At 39.2% G+C, this 14,725-nt stretch overlaps 1 protein-coding gene across 1 annotated transcript in view; it reads left to right on the top strand.

Moving 5' to 3' along the window:
• fat2 (FAT atypical cadherin 2) overlaps nucleotides 1–14,725 on the top strand; it is a 56,706-nt gene that overhangs the window by 8,716 nt on the left and 33,265 nt on the right. The window contains 10 exon segments of the mRNA XM_048176076.1: nucleotides 116–427; nucleotides 2,156–2,214; nucleotides 4,023–4,334; nucleotides 4,429–4,639; nucleotides 7,668–7,807; nucleotides 7,980–8,255; nucleotides 9,727–9,937; nucleotides 10,153–12,854; nucleotides 12,856–14,191; nucleotides 14,412–14,608. Of these exon segments, the coding sequence (XP_048032033.1) occupies nucleotides 116–427; nucleotides 2,156–2,214; nucleotides 4,023–4,334; nucleotides 4,429–4,639; nucleotides 7,668–7,807; nucleotides 7,980–8,255; nucleotides 9,727–9,937; nucleotides 10,153–12,854; nucleotides 12,856–14,191; nucleotides 14,412–14,608 (5,756 nt within the window).

Below are 14,725 nucleotides of genomic sequence, written 5' to 3'. Positions count from 1 at the left end.
GGGAAGAAATTTTAATTCTGAAGTGAACTAATTCTATAAGACAAGCACACATGTAATGCTAATGTTTCATTGCAGTATATTGCTTTTGCTGATTCTGAACAATTACATTTTGCAGGTGTTATTCGGACCGCAGGCCTTATGGATCGTGAAGCTGTGCCACACTATTGGCTGACAGTTTATGCAAAAGATCTGGGCACTGTACCACTGCTATCCTGGACTGAGGTCTACATCGAAGTTTGGGATATTAATGACAATCCCCCTGAGCTGTCCCAGCCTGTCTACTTTGGCTCAGTGCAAGAGAATTTGCCAAAGGACAAATCTGTTCTAAAAGTATCTGCCACAGACATGGACAAGTCCTCTGAGGGGAAGCTTGTTTTCCAGATCCTTGATTCTCAACGCATATATTTCACCATAGACCCAAAAACAGGTATGCTTCAAATGGTGGATCAGAAAGTACTTGTTCATCAGTTTTAACGTTGGTGATTCATGTCATGCGATAATGCAACCTTTGAAGGACTGATTAAACATGTCTAGGCACACGTTTTACATAAGTGTGGTATGCCTTGTGAAGGGCACAATGAATAGGACCTCTAATTACCGTGAATACTGTGTCATTTTGTGTCAAGGGTGAGGATAGTTGTTTAGCAAGCCCACAGAGTCACACAAACACAAAACGCAACACATCTGACCCTTTGCAGCTTAGCCTTTGAACAGTAACTATGAAAATTAGAACCGCATTAACCAGCGTTGCAAGCTTGCACTTGTCTTGACTAAATCTAGTCTTTTTTGTTGTTTCATCTGCCTCACCCTGAGCTAATAGTCAAGGATTACAAAGAAGACAGGGGGTTGGGTTGTATTATATGAACGATTTATCACACTGAAATGCTTATTTGTAGATGTTTTATACAGGTCAAAAAAATGTTAGATGAGCTCTCTTTTCCATTATTAAAGGGCTAACAGGTTTGGCTGGAAGCTTGAGGCGAAAACTTATTTAGTATGAGCTATTTCTCTTAAAAGAGACAGAGCTCCTTGAATATTGTATGTGTGTGCTGTATAGTGCAGAGAGAATGCTAAATGAATATAAAAGTGTAATATAATCAATGCTACATCTCAAGAGTCAAATCAGTTGCATGCAGAGAGAACAACAAATAACAGTGCGGTTTAGCCTTCTTCCCCCGGGGCGAAAGGGACTAGAGTTTTTTGGCACTCCATGTCAGGACAGGACAACTTGAGATGACTAATCACTAGAATGAACACTGACTAAGCTAACCGTCTTAACAACTTAGCACCACAAAATCGTAGAATTTATTGCACACGAACAATTTCTAGAGTGAGTAAGTAGGTAAGACAAATAATTCCTGGGTGGGTTAAGAACAGAGTTTACATTATCAAAAGCCAAAATGCTCTAGGGGAGATTAAGACATGAGAATAGAGACAAAAAGGGCTATTTTGTAATATTTTGAATGCTACAAGCACCAAAGACATTTTTAAATCCATGCATTTGCCCATTGTCCCATGCATGCACGATAGGGCAATCTTTCCACAGGTGGGCATTAATGCCAAAACCACACTTTCAGGATCACCTGCCTAAATACAGACTGCCATAAAACCCCAGCAGGGTTTGTTTTGAGTGCTGCACAGGTTGATATATGCTGTGGGTCCTCTTCCACTGAAATGACACTCTTAAGTGTTTATTGCAGTGGTGGTAAACCACTGTCACTAGGGCATTTTGTCCGCCCTTAGCCTGAAATCAGCTGTTGAGTCTTGAAGCACACTTAACCAAGACCCTACAACACTCAGTTGTAGAATGGTGTCTGAAAACCTCTTATACTAATTCACAACACTGCTTTTTGCACTTCTCAACTGCTTTGGCTCTTAAGCCTTGGCTCATTTTCTGTCAGTTTCTTGGCAACTGGGATGTTTGGTCTTTCAGCGATGGCTAAATCCTCATTGACGCGGATGTGAAAAATAACTGTTGTTCCCACGGCTTGTATACCTCAGGTTGACCTAGTATAAACAGTGGAACAAAACAAATAAAGCTTGAAAAGCAAACCTGTGAGAAGGGAAAGTAAAATGGACAGCCTGGGGTGAACGAACAGGTGTGCCATCCATCCATTGATCAGCCTGTCTGTTCTTCCTCTGTATGTTTGTTTAGGTGTGATCAGCACCCTTGCTGCTCTGGACCGGGAACAAAAAGCAGAGCATATCATTGAGGTTGGTTCACTTGCTCCTTTCTGTTTACTAGGTCGTGAACCTCAGGCCTGAGCCTTTTTCTCTGGCAACATATTGCTGTTTGTATTTCGAGTGTATGCATCAATCTCGAAGGAATAGTTCTCCCATTTTTTATGTCATTCAAAACAGTTTTTTTTTTTTCTGTGTAATTTTGAAGAATCTTCAGGTATGTCTTTGCCATACAACAATACAGTAATGTATATTAGAGATGCATTGATAACGATAGCCATTATTCAGAATGATATCAGCTGATGCCGATAGTTCGGTTTTTCTTATGGAGAAAAAGATCTCTCCCAAGTAATGCTGCAAACTATATAGAGAACCCTCTCATTTGGTACACTATAATATATTGGTGGTAATTAACAGCAGATGTATTATATTAAACTGCTATTTATTTTCAGATATTACAATTAAATAATGAATAATAAAGAAATGTTTGCAGTTGCACAAATAAGGTCGTTTTCATTAGCGCTTGTCTTAATGGGAAATTTATTCAAACATACATATATAATTAACAGTAAATAAGTTCCTCTCTAGTGTTTATTTATACCTAACTAACGAACTGTGAATGTGGGATAACTTTCCTGAGGTAAATGCAACTTTTAGTGAAGCTGTGGTTGAAACACTGATTGAATGATTACAAGAGACATGATACAGATTTGTAGTTGGTATGCTCGGTATCTTTCAACATTACTTCTGATGTAATTTATTAAAGTAGAAGAGATGACTCGTGCTCAGAGTTGCCAGGAGTTGCCAAAACCGTGGGTAAAATCCAGACTTTTGGCAGGGTTCCCCTGGTAAAATTCACATTCCAGGTTCTAAATATCATGTTATTTGGGGTTGCTTTAACCCGCGAACATGAAAAACAAACCGCGGCAACATTGTTAAAATAACCCAATTCTTGGCAACACTACTCGTGCTGTCGCTTTAAGTGAGGCGCTACAACAATATGTCATGTCACATTTAAGTGCGGCAAAAAGGTATTTATTGTTTGAATTTCGTGACAAAATTGATAGAATTTGAAGGCTCTTTTTTATATAAGAAACAAAGCACAGAGCTATTTGTGATTATTGAATGAGATGCACTACAAATAATGTTTAGTGTAGGATAAAACTGCAGACCTGGCAACCGCACCTTTTTAATTGACAGGATATAATCGTCCCTGATCATCAGCTGTTTTTAAACAATCTGCCGATGGCCAATAGTGAAAATAATAGCTTTTATCGGCCGATACACAGGTGCGTCTCTAAAGTATACGACTTATTTCAAGTCTTCTGAAGCCATGCAAAAGCTTTGAGTGGTGAACAGACAGAATTGTAAAATGAATCATTTCCTCTAGAGTGCGGTTAACTTGAGATCTACTGTGACCAAATCACTGAGTCATTGTTGAATCAGTGAACATCCGATTTGAGAACGAATCACTCTTTTAAAGCCAGAACAAACCGGTTGATCCGGTTCACAAATCAAAAAACATATTTGCATATAAGAGGACAGTTCAATGTTTAATAATGTAAGGGGTCATTCTAAGCCTTTTTCTGCCATGGTACATCACATTTTTTGAAAACCTTTTGAAAAAAATTCATAAAACTGAGGGAAATAAAATGGATATGAATTCTGGTGAATGAATGCTGCCACTATATTCTCTATATTCCAAAATAAAGAATATTGCAATTATAATATTTTATGTTTAGACTTTTGTATTGTCCACTATTAAATATCTCTGATTTTAGTATGTATAATATGTGGTTTTGATGATGTTCAAGATGTTTCCCTCATCTGCTGTTGTTTAGGTCATGGTATCAGATGAAGGGGCTCCTCCATTAAGCTCCACTGCCACCGTAATCATTGAAGTCCTGGATGAGAATGATAACAGCCCTCAGTTTAGTCACAAGCTTTTCCAGATAAAACTACCTGAACAGCAGAGCATGGCTGAGCCTCAGGACATCTACAGGATGGTGGCCCGTGATGATGATGTGGGGCCCAATGGCATGATCACGTACAGCCTGGAAGACAGCAATGACGATCGGTTTGATATCCATCCTGAGACCGGGGTGGTGACGGCCAGAGGAAAGTTTGATCGGGGCAACTACAGTATTCTGACGGTAGAGACGCAATCAGTAAATCTAGTTATAAATTACAATAAAAGGGGAAAAACTTGCACATTTTCACCTTTTGTTTTCTGCTTCACTATCATAGATACTAGCAACAGACCAAGGCAACCCTCCAAGAATGTCTAAGACCCGTCTGCATGTTCAGTGGGTGCCCCAACCTGAGTCCAACTCTGAGGTACTGGCTTTTGATGAGCCGCCCTTCAACTACGTGGTGATGGAGACAGATCCTGTCTCTGACATGGTGGGAATTATTCGAACAGAGATCTCAAAGAACCTGCTCTTTTTTGACATTATCGGTAAGCAAGGCTCTATCATTTACCCTACCATTGCTCTTTACAATGAATGAACATAAACAAGATTTTTTTTTAAAAGGGACCTGTTATGCTCCTTTAAATAAGTCTCTGATGTCCTCAGAGTGTGTATGCAAAGTTTGATCTCAAAATACCCCACAGATCATTTTTATAGCATGTTAAAATTGCCACTTTTTGAGGGTTAACAAAAATGCATGTTTTTTTGTGTGTGTCCCTTTAAATGCAAATGAGCTGCTGCTCCCACACCCCTTTCAAGAAGGGGTGGAGCTCCAAAAGAGCTCATGCTGCATACCGACAACAACAAAACAGGACAATCTGATGCACTGAAAATGTCAGAAACTGTCAGCAGCTGTGTTCAGTTCAAACCGGAGTCGGACAATGATGCCTACAGATATGGAGTCAATATAATGCCGCATATATATGCAAAAAAATAAAGTTTTGCAAACGAAAATTAAAGTATTGAGGAAAATAAATGTGCTTTTTGCAAACAAAAATAAAGAATTGCAAAACATAAATGAAACTGATGATGCTTCAAACATCATGTTCAAACATCATGTAAAAGTGAATTTTGCATAATAGGTCCCCTTTAAGCATAAATCTAACAACATTTAGTAATGTTTTTGTTTAAAACAAAGTGCAGAAAAATAATTGTTTTATATGTTTTATAAAATAGCTATGTAAAAAGAAAGAAAAACAATTTTATTAGAGTCAAATGGTAAACGGCTGTCATGGGCACATGGTACTCTATGGCATGTAGGGGGTCGGGTGTCACTGTGATGCTATAGCTTCCCTCTCTGTGATAAGATCTGTGCCAGGAGGCAGATCTTAGCAGTGACACATTTCTTCAGATGACAAGCCAGAGCACCAGAGGAGCTTCCATCAGTCTCTCTGTGCCCGTGCAAGCAGCACGTATTCGCCTGCAGTTAAGGGCTGAACCTGACCTTCACTTTCCTCGCCACATTCTTACCTTCAGCCCTGCAGACTCACTCCTAGAGAAATGCGCTTCAGTGAAAATAAATCAAAAGCATTTGTAGTAGGGAGTGAAAATTAACCACAAGGAAGAAAGTTCAACTGGTTTTATCACAGCATGGTTCTACTGAACATGATATAATGACAGCAGGGCCTGCATTAATTTAAATTCATTATCTTACTCTTAGATATGTACACATTATATTTTAACCAGGAAACTGTGGTCAATTTGATGAAAAGGATTTTTTGATTTTTTTGAGTCTCATACATTACCTTATATGTTGCTCTGAATTTGTCATGCATAATTTTGTGATTATTAATGTTAGGTCACATATATGTCATTCGCTTTAAATGCTTTGAATGATGTTGGGGATGTCTAAATGAATCCAGACAGTTAGAAGTGATGTGATTAAATAAATTCATAATTAAAACTAGTCTAGTCTATAACTAGTCTGTAAACCCTACACCTATTTAATTTGCTTGAAAATCAATGAAAAATGCAAGTTATGGATTATTACTTTGCATTTCGGAATTTTCAGTGTATAGTTGATTTGTTTATTGAAACAATAAATATTCTATAATAGTTTTATATTGAAGTTTAAATGATGATTTTTAATAAAAAAAAACAATGATTTACATAAACAGTAAAGCAAAAATGAAGAAAAAAAAATCATATTTGATTAGAATATAAGAGTAAAAAGTTGAATGGTTACATAAAACAATCTCTAGTCTGCTTAACCTTATCCTCAACCCTAACTTTTTTATCATTTAGTTTGAAGGCATTGTTTGATTAAACAAAATAATAATAAAAAAGCAACAAAAGATCTTCAGACAGCTTTTCTTCAGAACGTATCTCAAAGCCTCCATCAAGGCCAGTATTAGATATGGTTGGTCTTCAGCTAAGAGGATGATAAATCCATTTGAAAACTGCTTTGTAAAGTTTGGAAATGAATATAGTGAAGAGACACTTGTAATTACAGTTGTATTAAAATGGGACCAGAAAGCCTTCAATAGGTGGAATTCTTAATAAACACCATCTGTTAAAGCAAGCATGAATTTGCCCCCACTGAGTAAGACGTCTGGTCTTTTTATACTTGTGCCAATGTATTCCCTTAAACAATAGTGCAGTATCCCAGAAGTGCCCTCCTAATGTGGCCTTGTTTTCTGTCATTATTGTAGCTGGATGGGCATAACAACAAAGACTTATGTGGGTATTATAGAGCAGTTGTGTGATTTTTACCCATACTCTCAAGTGTGAAATCTACAGTATGCTGGTACTTTTCATCAAGGCTTTTTTTTTTTTTTTTTTTGCTAGTCATGTAATTGCGAATAGTAGAGGATTGTATGTGGATTACACTTCACCTGAATCTTACTGTCATAACACTTGGTGTTTCTCACTCAGCCCTGAAATAGTGCATACGGGTTCACCCACAAAAGTTCACTCAGAGGTGTCGATGGTAAACCATCAGATGTGTGAAACAACATGTTATTCTGGCCCAATGTTTTTTCTAACACAGCAGATTTTATGGTGACCCGAGACACAAACAAAATATTAAAGTAGTGTTGTAAAGTAAACAATAATTCTCTTGAAATCAAACATTAAAATTCAGTATTAATATAATATTGAACTAATATTGATCTTAGCAATCAATAATGCACACTATGGCTCAAAACATATTTGTAAACCAAAATAAAGGCAACCAGAATCAATACGATTACATCAATTCATAATTAAAAGCACTGTATATGCCCAACACCTATTTAATTTGGAGGCAAAGCAATGAAAAGTCCCATAAGCAAAGAGTGTAATAAGGTATAATGGTCATGGGTTATTGTAATTATTATGGAATATTGAAATGCATAAGTTTAAATAATATTAGATGAATATGCACCAAAATACCATAAAGATTGATTGAATAAAATACACTGGAAGTTTTTTTTAACCTTCATAAGGCTTTTATTTTGCTATCCTAAATATGTGCAGTTATGTGATTGGTTCTGACCTATGTTGAGAACCACTGATCTAACCACTGTTGTATCTTAGGTGGTGATGAAGAGCAAGACTTCTACATTGAGAAGAACACAGGGAGTATTGTGAAAGCTAGACGTCTGGATGCAGGCAGAAGATCTCATTACAACTTAACAGTCAGAGTCACAGATGGATTTCAGGCCATAACCACTCAGGTATGAGCACACATGCCAAATCCATCACATGTCGATAAATTCATAGCATGCACCTCTGCAAATAGAATGCGAGATGAAAGATTTACCATTGTTATCAGGTCTGCATTTTAATATGTCTCACTTTAAGCCAGTGGACAGCTGAGAGTGTAACAGTTTGTCTTTCTTCTCTTAGGCCTACATTCAAGTAGTGGATATAAATGAGCATCGACCCATGTTCTTGAAGAGCCTCTATGAAGTAAGGGTGCCAGAGGACACATCTCCGTGGAAGGAGATCCTTCACATTAGTGCCCATGATGCAGATGCCAACAGTGGACTCTTTTACACCATCCAGAGCAGCCTCAACCCAGACAGCCTCAAGTACTTTCACCTGGACCAAAGGAGTGGTGTGCTAGTCATTAAAGAGGAGCTAGACTATGAGACCATCTCCACTCATACTCTGATTATAATGGTAAAGTGACACTTGACTTGATTCAACTAGACTCGCATCTCAAGGTCTTATGTAAATAGTAATAATAGCCAGAGCAATCAAGGCTATTACAAAATCAATCCAGAAAAAAATGATACTTTGATTAAAGTGTTAGTTCTGTCATTAATTACTCACCCTCATGTCGTACCAACCCATAAGACCTTCGTTCATCTTCGGAATACAAATTACGATATTTAATATTTTGGATAAAATCTGATGGCTCAGTGAGGCCTCCATTGACAGATAATTAACACTTTCAGGTTTATTTAAAACAGTTCATGTGACTACAGTGCTTCAACCTTAATGTTATGAAGTGACAAGAATACTTTTTGTGCACCAAAACAATATCTAGTGATGGGCGATTTCGAAACACTGCTTCATGAAGCTTTGACGCTTTACGATTCTTTTGTTTCGATTAAGCGGGTTGGAGCGCGTATCAAACTGCCAAAGTCACGCCCCCCAGTGGTGAACCATTGAGATCTCGAAACACTTATGATGTAACGAAGCCTCGTTTACTGAAATCACGTGATTTTGGCTGTTTGGTACATGCTCCGAACCACTGAATCGAAACAAAAGATTAGTAAAGCTTCGAAGCTTCATGAAGCAGTGTTTTGAAATCGCCCATCACTACACTCTAAAAAAATGCTTGGTTAAAAACAACCCTAGTTGGGTTAAATATGGACAAACCCAGCAGGTTGGGTTAAAGGGCACCTATTATGCCCTCTTTCACAAGATGTAATATAAGTCTCTGGTCTGGTCAAGTTTCAGCTTAAAATACCCCACAAATTTGCCCCTATTTGGGGGTGAGCAAAAGCATGCCTTTTTACTATATTAATATATTGCTGGCTAAAAAAATAAATCCAAAATTGGTTGAAAAAAATGGCTGGGTGAAAACAACCCAATCCCTGTGTTTGTCCATATTTAACCCAGCATTTTTTAGAGTGTATATATTGTCGAATAAAGTCACTATTTTGTTTTTGTTTTTGGTGCACAAAAAGTATTCTCGTCACTTCATAACATTAAGGTTGAACCACTGTAGTCACATGAACTGTTTCAAATACTTCTTTAGTAGCTTTCTGGGCATCTGAAAGTGTTTATTATCTAACTGAGCCATCAGATTTTTATCAAAAATATCTTAGTTTGTGTTCCGAAGATGAATGAAGGTCTTACGGGTGTGAAACGACATGACGGTGAGTAATAAATTACAGAATTTTCATTTTTGAGTGAACTAACCCTTTAAATGTGCATGTTTTAGGATACCAGTTAAATCATCTTGATCAATTATCTTGAGTCCCTGGCATAATGAGGTCAGAGCTCAGAGAAGACCATAAATCCACATTCCCAAAAAATTCCTGACCTCAATAAAGTGCCTAAAAGGGTCATCGTTGGTCAAAAGTTATTTCCCTAACAATTGCACCCCACACACATTGACCCATGTACTTTATCTTTCCAGGTACGAGATGACAAGATTCCAATAAAAAAGAACTTTGCGAAGGTTGTTGTTCATGTAGAAGACTGTAATGACCACATCCCATCTTTTCTGAATTCTCATTATGAGGGCTCCATAAATAATCTGGCACTCACTGGCATTGAAGTGCTAAGAGTCAAAGCCCTGGATAAGGATACAGGGAGCAATGCGGAGATTGTTTATTCTTTTCACTCTGGTAAGAAATTTGCCTGGAGCACTATATTACCTTTGCTTCATGTGAAGCACAGATATAAATTAATGAAGTCTTGCCTTAATACTCATTTATAATGTGCCTTAATGTGGCATTTATAAATTCTCTTTGGTGTCAATTAAAAAATGATAATCACATTTAATCTGTATTTGACATTTAACAAAATTCTCTTAAAGTGAACAATCTCCTTTTTTGTCCAGGTGGGAATGTGGATGGTGCCTTTGAAATCGACAAGGAGACAGGAAGCATTCGTGTATTTGATGCATTGGACAAACTTCCGCAGGAGCGGTATCACCTCACAGTAAAAGCCACAGATCAGGGCTTTCCCCAGCGCAGTGCCCTCTGCCCTGTTACCATCACTGTAAAGCTGTCTGAATTCACACCACCCAAGTTCTCCTCCGAAGAATACATCACTGAGATAAGTGAGGCCATACCTCCTGGCTCTCCTGTGCTATCTGTCTCCGCCAGCTGCCCGTCCTCAGTGCTGTACAGAATCAATCAAGGCGACCCCAATGGGACATTCCACATTAACATCATCTCTGGACTACTATCTGTCCAAAATGCACTTGATTTTGAGCAAAACTCCTCCTACCGTCTGCAAATAAGAGCTACAAATACAGCGGGAGTCTCATCTGATGCTGTTATTTACATTTATGTGATAGATGAAAATGACAACGCACCTGTTTTCCGTCAGGACACTTATTACGGGCAGATTAGTGAGTCTGCACCCATAAACAGCATGGTGACTGGTGAGAACAACACACCTTTGGTGATCAAGGCGTCAGATGCGGACAAAGACAAAAATGCTCTTCTGGTCTTCCAAATCCTTGAGCCTGCAGCACAGAAAGTGTTTAAAATAGATCCGAGTATGGGTACCATCTTCTTAAAGACTACAGTTGACTTTGAGACGACACCTGAATTTTTCTTCAGCGTTCAGGTGTGGGATTCTGGTGAGCCATCGCTAAGTTCTTCCAAGCCTTGCAGAGTAAACATTCGCGTAATGGACTTTAATGATTGTCCTCCCAAATTTGTTTTACCTGTATATGAAACTGGCTTGAGCTTACCAGTTTTTGAAGACATGAAAGTGATCCAAGTGACAGCTCATGATGCAGATTCAGCAGTCACCTACATGATTTCGGAGAGTCGTAATAAAAATGCATTTAAAATAGACCAGTCCACTGGAATCATCTCAGTGAATGATTCATCTGAACTGCAGTCTCATAATGAGTTGAAGATAACTGCCTCCGATGGGTTATATAAAGACACTACCCTAGTGAAACTCAATATCACCAATGCAACAAAGACTAGTCTGAAATTCGAGGACAGGATGCATGTAGCCACTGTACTGGAGAACACTACGTCTGTGAAAACTTTAGCTGTTCTGAGAGCAACAGGTATCTATCTGAACGAGCCCTTGCAGTACACTGTTTTGAACCCACATGGGAAATTTGTGGTGGTTCCATCGTCTGGAGTCCTGCAGACCACCGGAGTTCCGTTTGATCGGGAGGAACGGGATGAGTATGATGTTTCCGTGGAGGTCCGAGACATGAGGCATCCACCACGTGTTGATGTCACTCATGTTAAAGTCTACATAGATGATATCAATGATAATGCACCGAAAATATCAAATTTGCCTCATTCTTTGATGATATCGGAGGAAACTGAACCAGGGGATGTTCTCTTCCAAGTGCTAGCAACCGACGATGACTTTGGTGAGAATGGATCTATAATATTTTCACTGGAGGATGATTTCAATCTCTTCCGGATTGACTCTTATCTCGGGGATGTGTCCTTACAAAGACCTCTAGACTTTGAGTCTATGAATAAATATGTGCTCACTGTACTGGTATCAGATGAGGGTGAGCCGAGTCTGTCAGCCGCCGGGACACTCTACGTCCAAGTGCAAAATCGTTCTCATCCAATATTTCAAAGCCAGTACTACCCACTGAAATTACCTGAGAATATTGCTCCTTTTACAACAATCCTGCATGTGCAAGCAAGAAACCCAGAAGGATATCGCCTTATCTACAATCTAGAGGAAGACAATGCATCCAGGTTTTTCAACATCGATTTCAAAACAGGGGTCTTAAGTGTCACTGATTTCCTGGACTTTGAGACTCAAACAAAGCATATTTTGACTGTTCGTGCCACAGATTCGGTGACGGGTACCTTTAGCGAAGCAGAAGTAGAGATTGATGTGGAAGATATAAACGACAATGCCCCTGTCTTTCAGAATCTGTCTTATGTTACAGATGTGTCTGAGGGCCTTCCAGTAGGCACATCTGTTTTACAGGTCTCCGCTGTTGACAGAGATTCAGACAGGAATTCAGATGTGACTTACCAATTGATTGACAAAAGTGATTTTTTTGAAATTGACCCACTAAGTGGGATTTTGGTGACATTGCAAGTATTGGACTATGAAACCATGCCGCAGTTCACTCTGAAAGTTAAAGCCACGGATAAAGGTGCACCACCGCTCAGTGGTGAGGCTCACATCATTGTGAACATCATAGATGTCAATGACAACCCTCCAGATTTTAGTGAGCCATCTTATCGGGCCTCTCTTGATGAAATGGCCACTTGTGGCCACATTGTTATCAAAGTTCAGGCTTCAGATCGCGATAGTAAGGATGACCTCCAATATAAGATCCTATCTGGCAATGAGGGGAGATATTTCTCTATTAATGAATCATCTGGACTTATCTCATTCTCTAATGTGTGCAAGAGAAAACTGGATCCGTTTTATAACCTCACCGTAGCAGTTTCCGATGGTGTGTTTCAGAAGACTGCCCCTGTTAACATTGACATGACAAACGGCAACAAGCACAGCCCCTATTTTAGCCAGAACATTTACGAGGCAGATCTGGCAGAGAACGCAGAAGTGGGAACTCGTGTGATCCAGACTGGCTGCTATTGACCCGGATGATGGGCCATACGGCAGTGTAGACTACACCATAATTAACAAGCTTGCCGACGAGAAGTTCTCCATCGATGAAGATGGACAAATTGTGACTTCTCAGTCATTGGACAGAGAAAATCCAACGCAAAGAGTGATTGCGATTAAGGTCATGGCCAAGGATGGTGGAGGAAGAGTGGGGTTTTGCACTGTAAAGATCATTCTTACAGATGAGAATGATAATATCCCTCAATTTAAAGCCTCAGAGTATCAGATTTCCATTCAATCCACAGTAAACAAAGGCTCGCCAGTGATACAGATAATGGCTTATGATGCAGATGAAGGTAAAAATGCTGATGTCACTTACACAGTAGAAGAAGCGGAGGAGGTTACTGAAGATGTTATTGAGGTCAACCCTTTCACCGGAGTAGTCAGCGTCAAAGAGAGTCTGGTTGGTTTGGAGAATAAGATTTTCACCTTCAAAGTCAAGGCTCGAGATGGAGGCATTCCTTTTTACAATTCCTCTGTGCCAGTACAAGTCAAGGTGGTCCCACCGGAGATCGCTCTGCCCCGGTTTACTGAGCCATTGTACTCTTTCTCAGCATCTGAGGACCTCCCTATCGGATATGAGATAGGCACAGTGAAGGCAGATGCTGACATGCCGCTTATATACAGCTTGGTGAATGGCAACACTATAGACAGCAACAAAGAACATGCTTTTGCTGTTGACAAAGATAGCGGTACAGTTGTAGTGCAGAAGAACATTGACCATGAAAAAACCAAAATATACAAGATTGATGTGATCGCTCAAGGAAATCACAATGGCACCGATGTTGCATCTCTTGTGTCCGTTCACATAGAGGTTCAAGATGTTAATGACAATCGGCCTATGTTCGAGGCCGACCCCTATAAGGCCTTCCTGGCTGAGAATTTGCCCCCTGGCACCACAGTTATTCAAGTAACAGCTAATGACGCAGACACAAACGTCAACGGAGAAGTCTCATATACGATTGAGCCAGAGTCAGATGATGTTGGCGACATGTTTACAATTGATTCACAAACTGGCTGGATTATTGCTTTAAAAGAGGCTGATTCTGAGACCAAACAGCTTCATAGATTTTACGTGGTGGCCACTGATCATGGTGACACTGTCAAACTGACCTCTTCAGTTCTAGTTGAGGTGACTATCACAGATGAAAATGATAACCCACCCCAGTTTACAGAGGAACTGTTCCAAGGGTCCATCCTAGAGAACAGCAGGCCTGGAGAAACCATTGTCACTCTGACAATTGCTGATAAAGATGTGTCTGCAGAAAATAGACAGATTGTATGTTATATAACAGGTACGCAAAGTCACTTGTTTAGTTAAATTGTGGCTGATTGTCTATTTAATAGAATGTTAATATAATACTATTAGTATACTGAAACTGATAGTTCTCTGGCTTTACAGCTCAGCTTTGACATTTTACTTCAACTTTGGTTGTTGTATAAACATGTTTTTCCATGGTCGAAATTATGTATTTTGGCTTTAAACACATACTGTTGCTGTTTTCATCTCTGAAGATGGAGACCCATTGGGCCAGTTCTCAGTCACAGCAGCAGGGGACGAGTGGACAGTGATTTCCAAAAGTCCGCTTGACAGAGAAGACAAAGACAAATATACCCTTAATATAATAGCGACAGATGGAAGATTTCAAACCTCTGCCAATGTTGAAGTCCATGTTCTTGACCTCAATGACAACAGTCCTTTGTGCGAGCAAGTAAGTCAGGCATTCTCCAGAAGATATCAGTATGTTTTTTTGCATTTTTTAATGTGTGTTTCTTCAACTATGGGCAGTTTTGTCCCTGTGGATATATAAAAAATACATGCTTAATAT

The sequence above is a fragment of the Megalobrama amblycephala genome, linkage group LG23 (genome assembly GCF_018812025.1).
Source record: "Megalobrama amblycephala isolate DHTTF-2021 linkage group LG23, ASM1881202v1, whole genome shotgun sequence".
Taxonomy (NCBI): domain Eukaryota; kingdom Metazoa; phylum Chordata; class Actinopteri; order Cypriniformes; family Xenocyprididae; genus Megalobrama; species Megalobrama amblycephala.
Note: the sequence above shows the minus strand (reverse complement) of the source record. Positions and strands in the feature narration are given on the sequence as shown.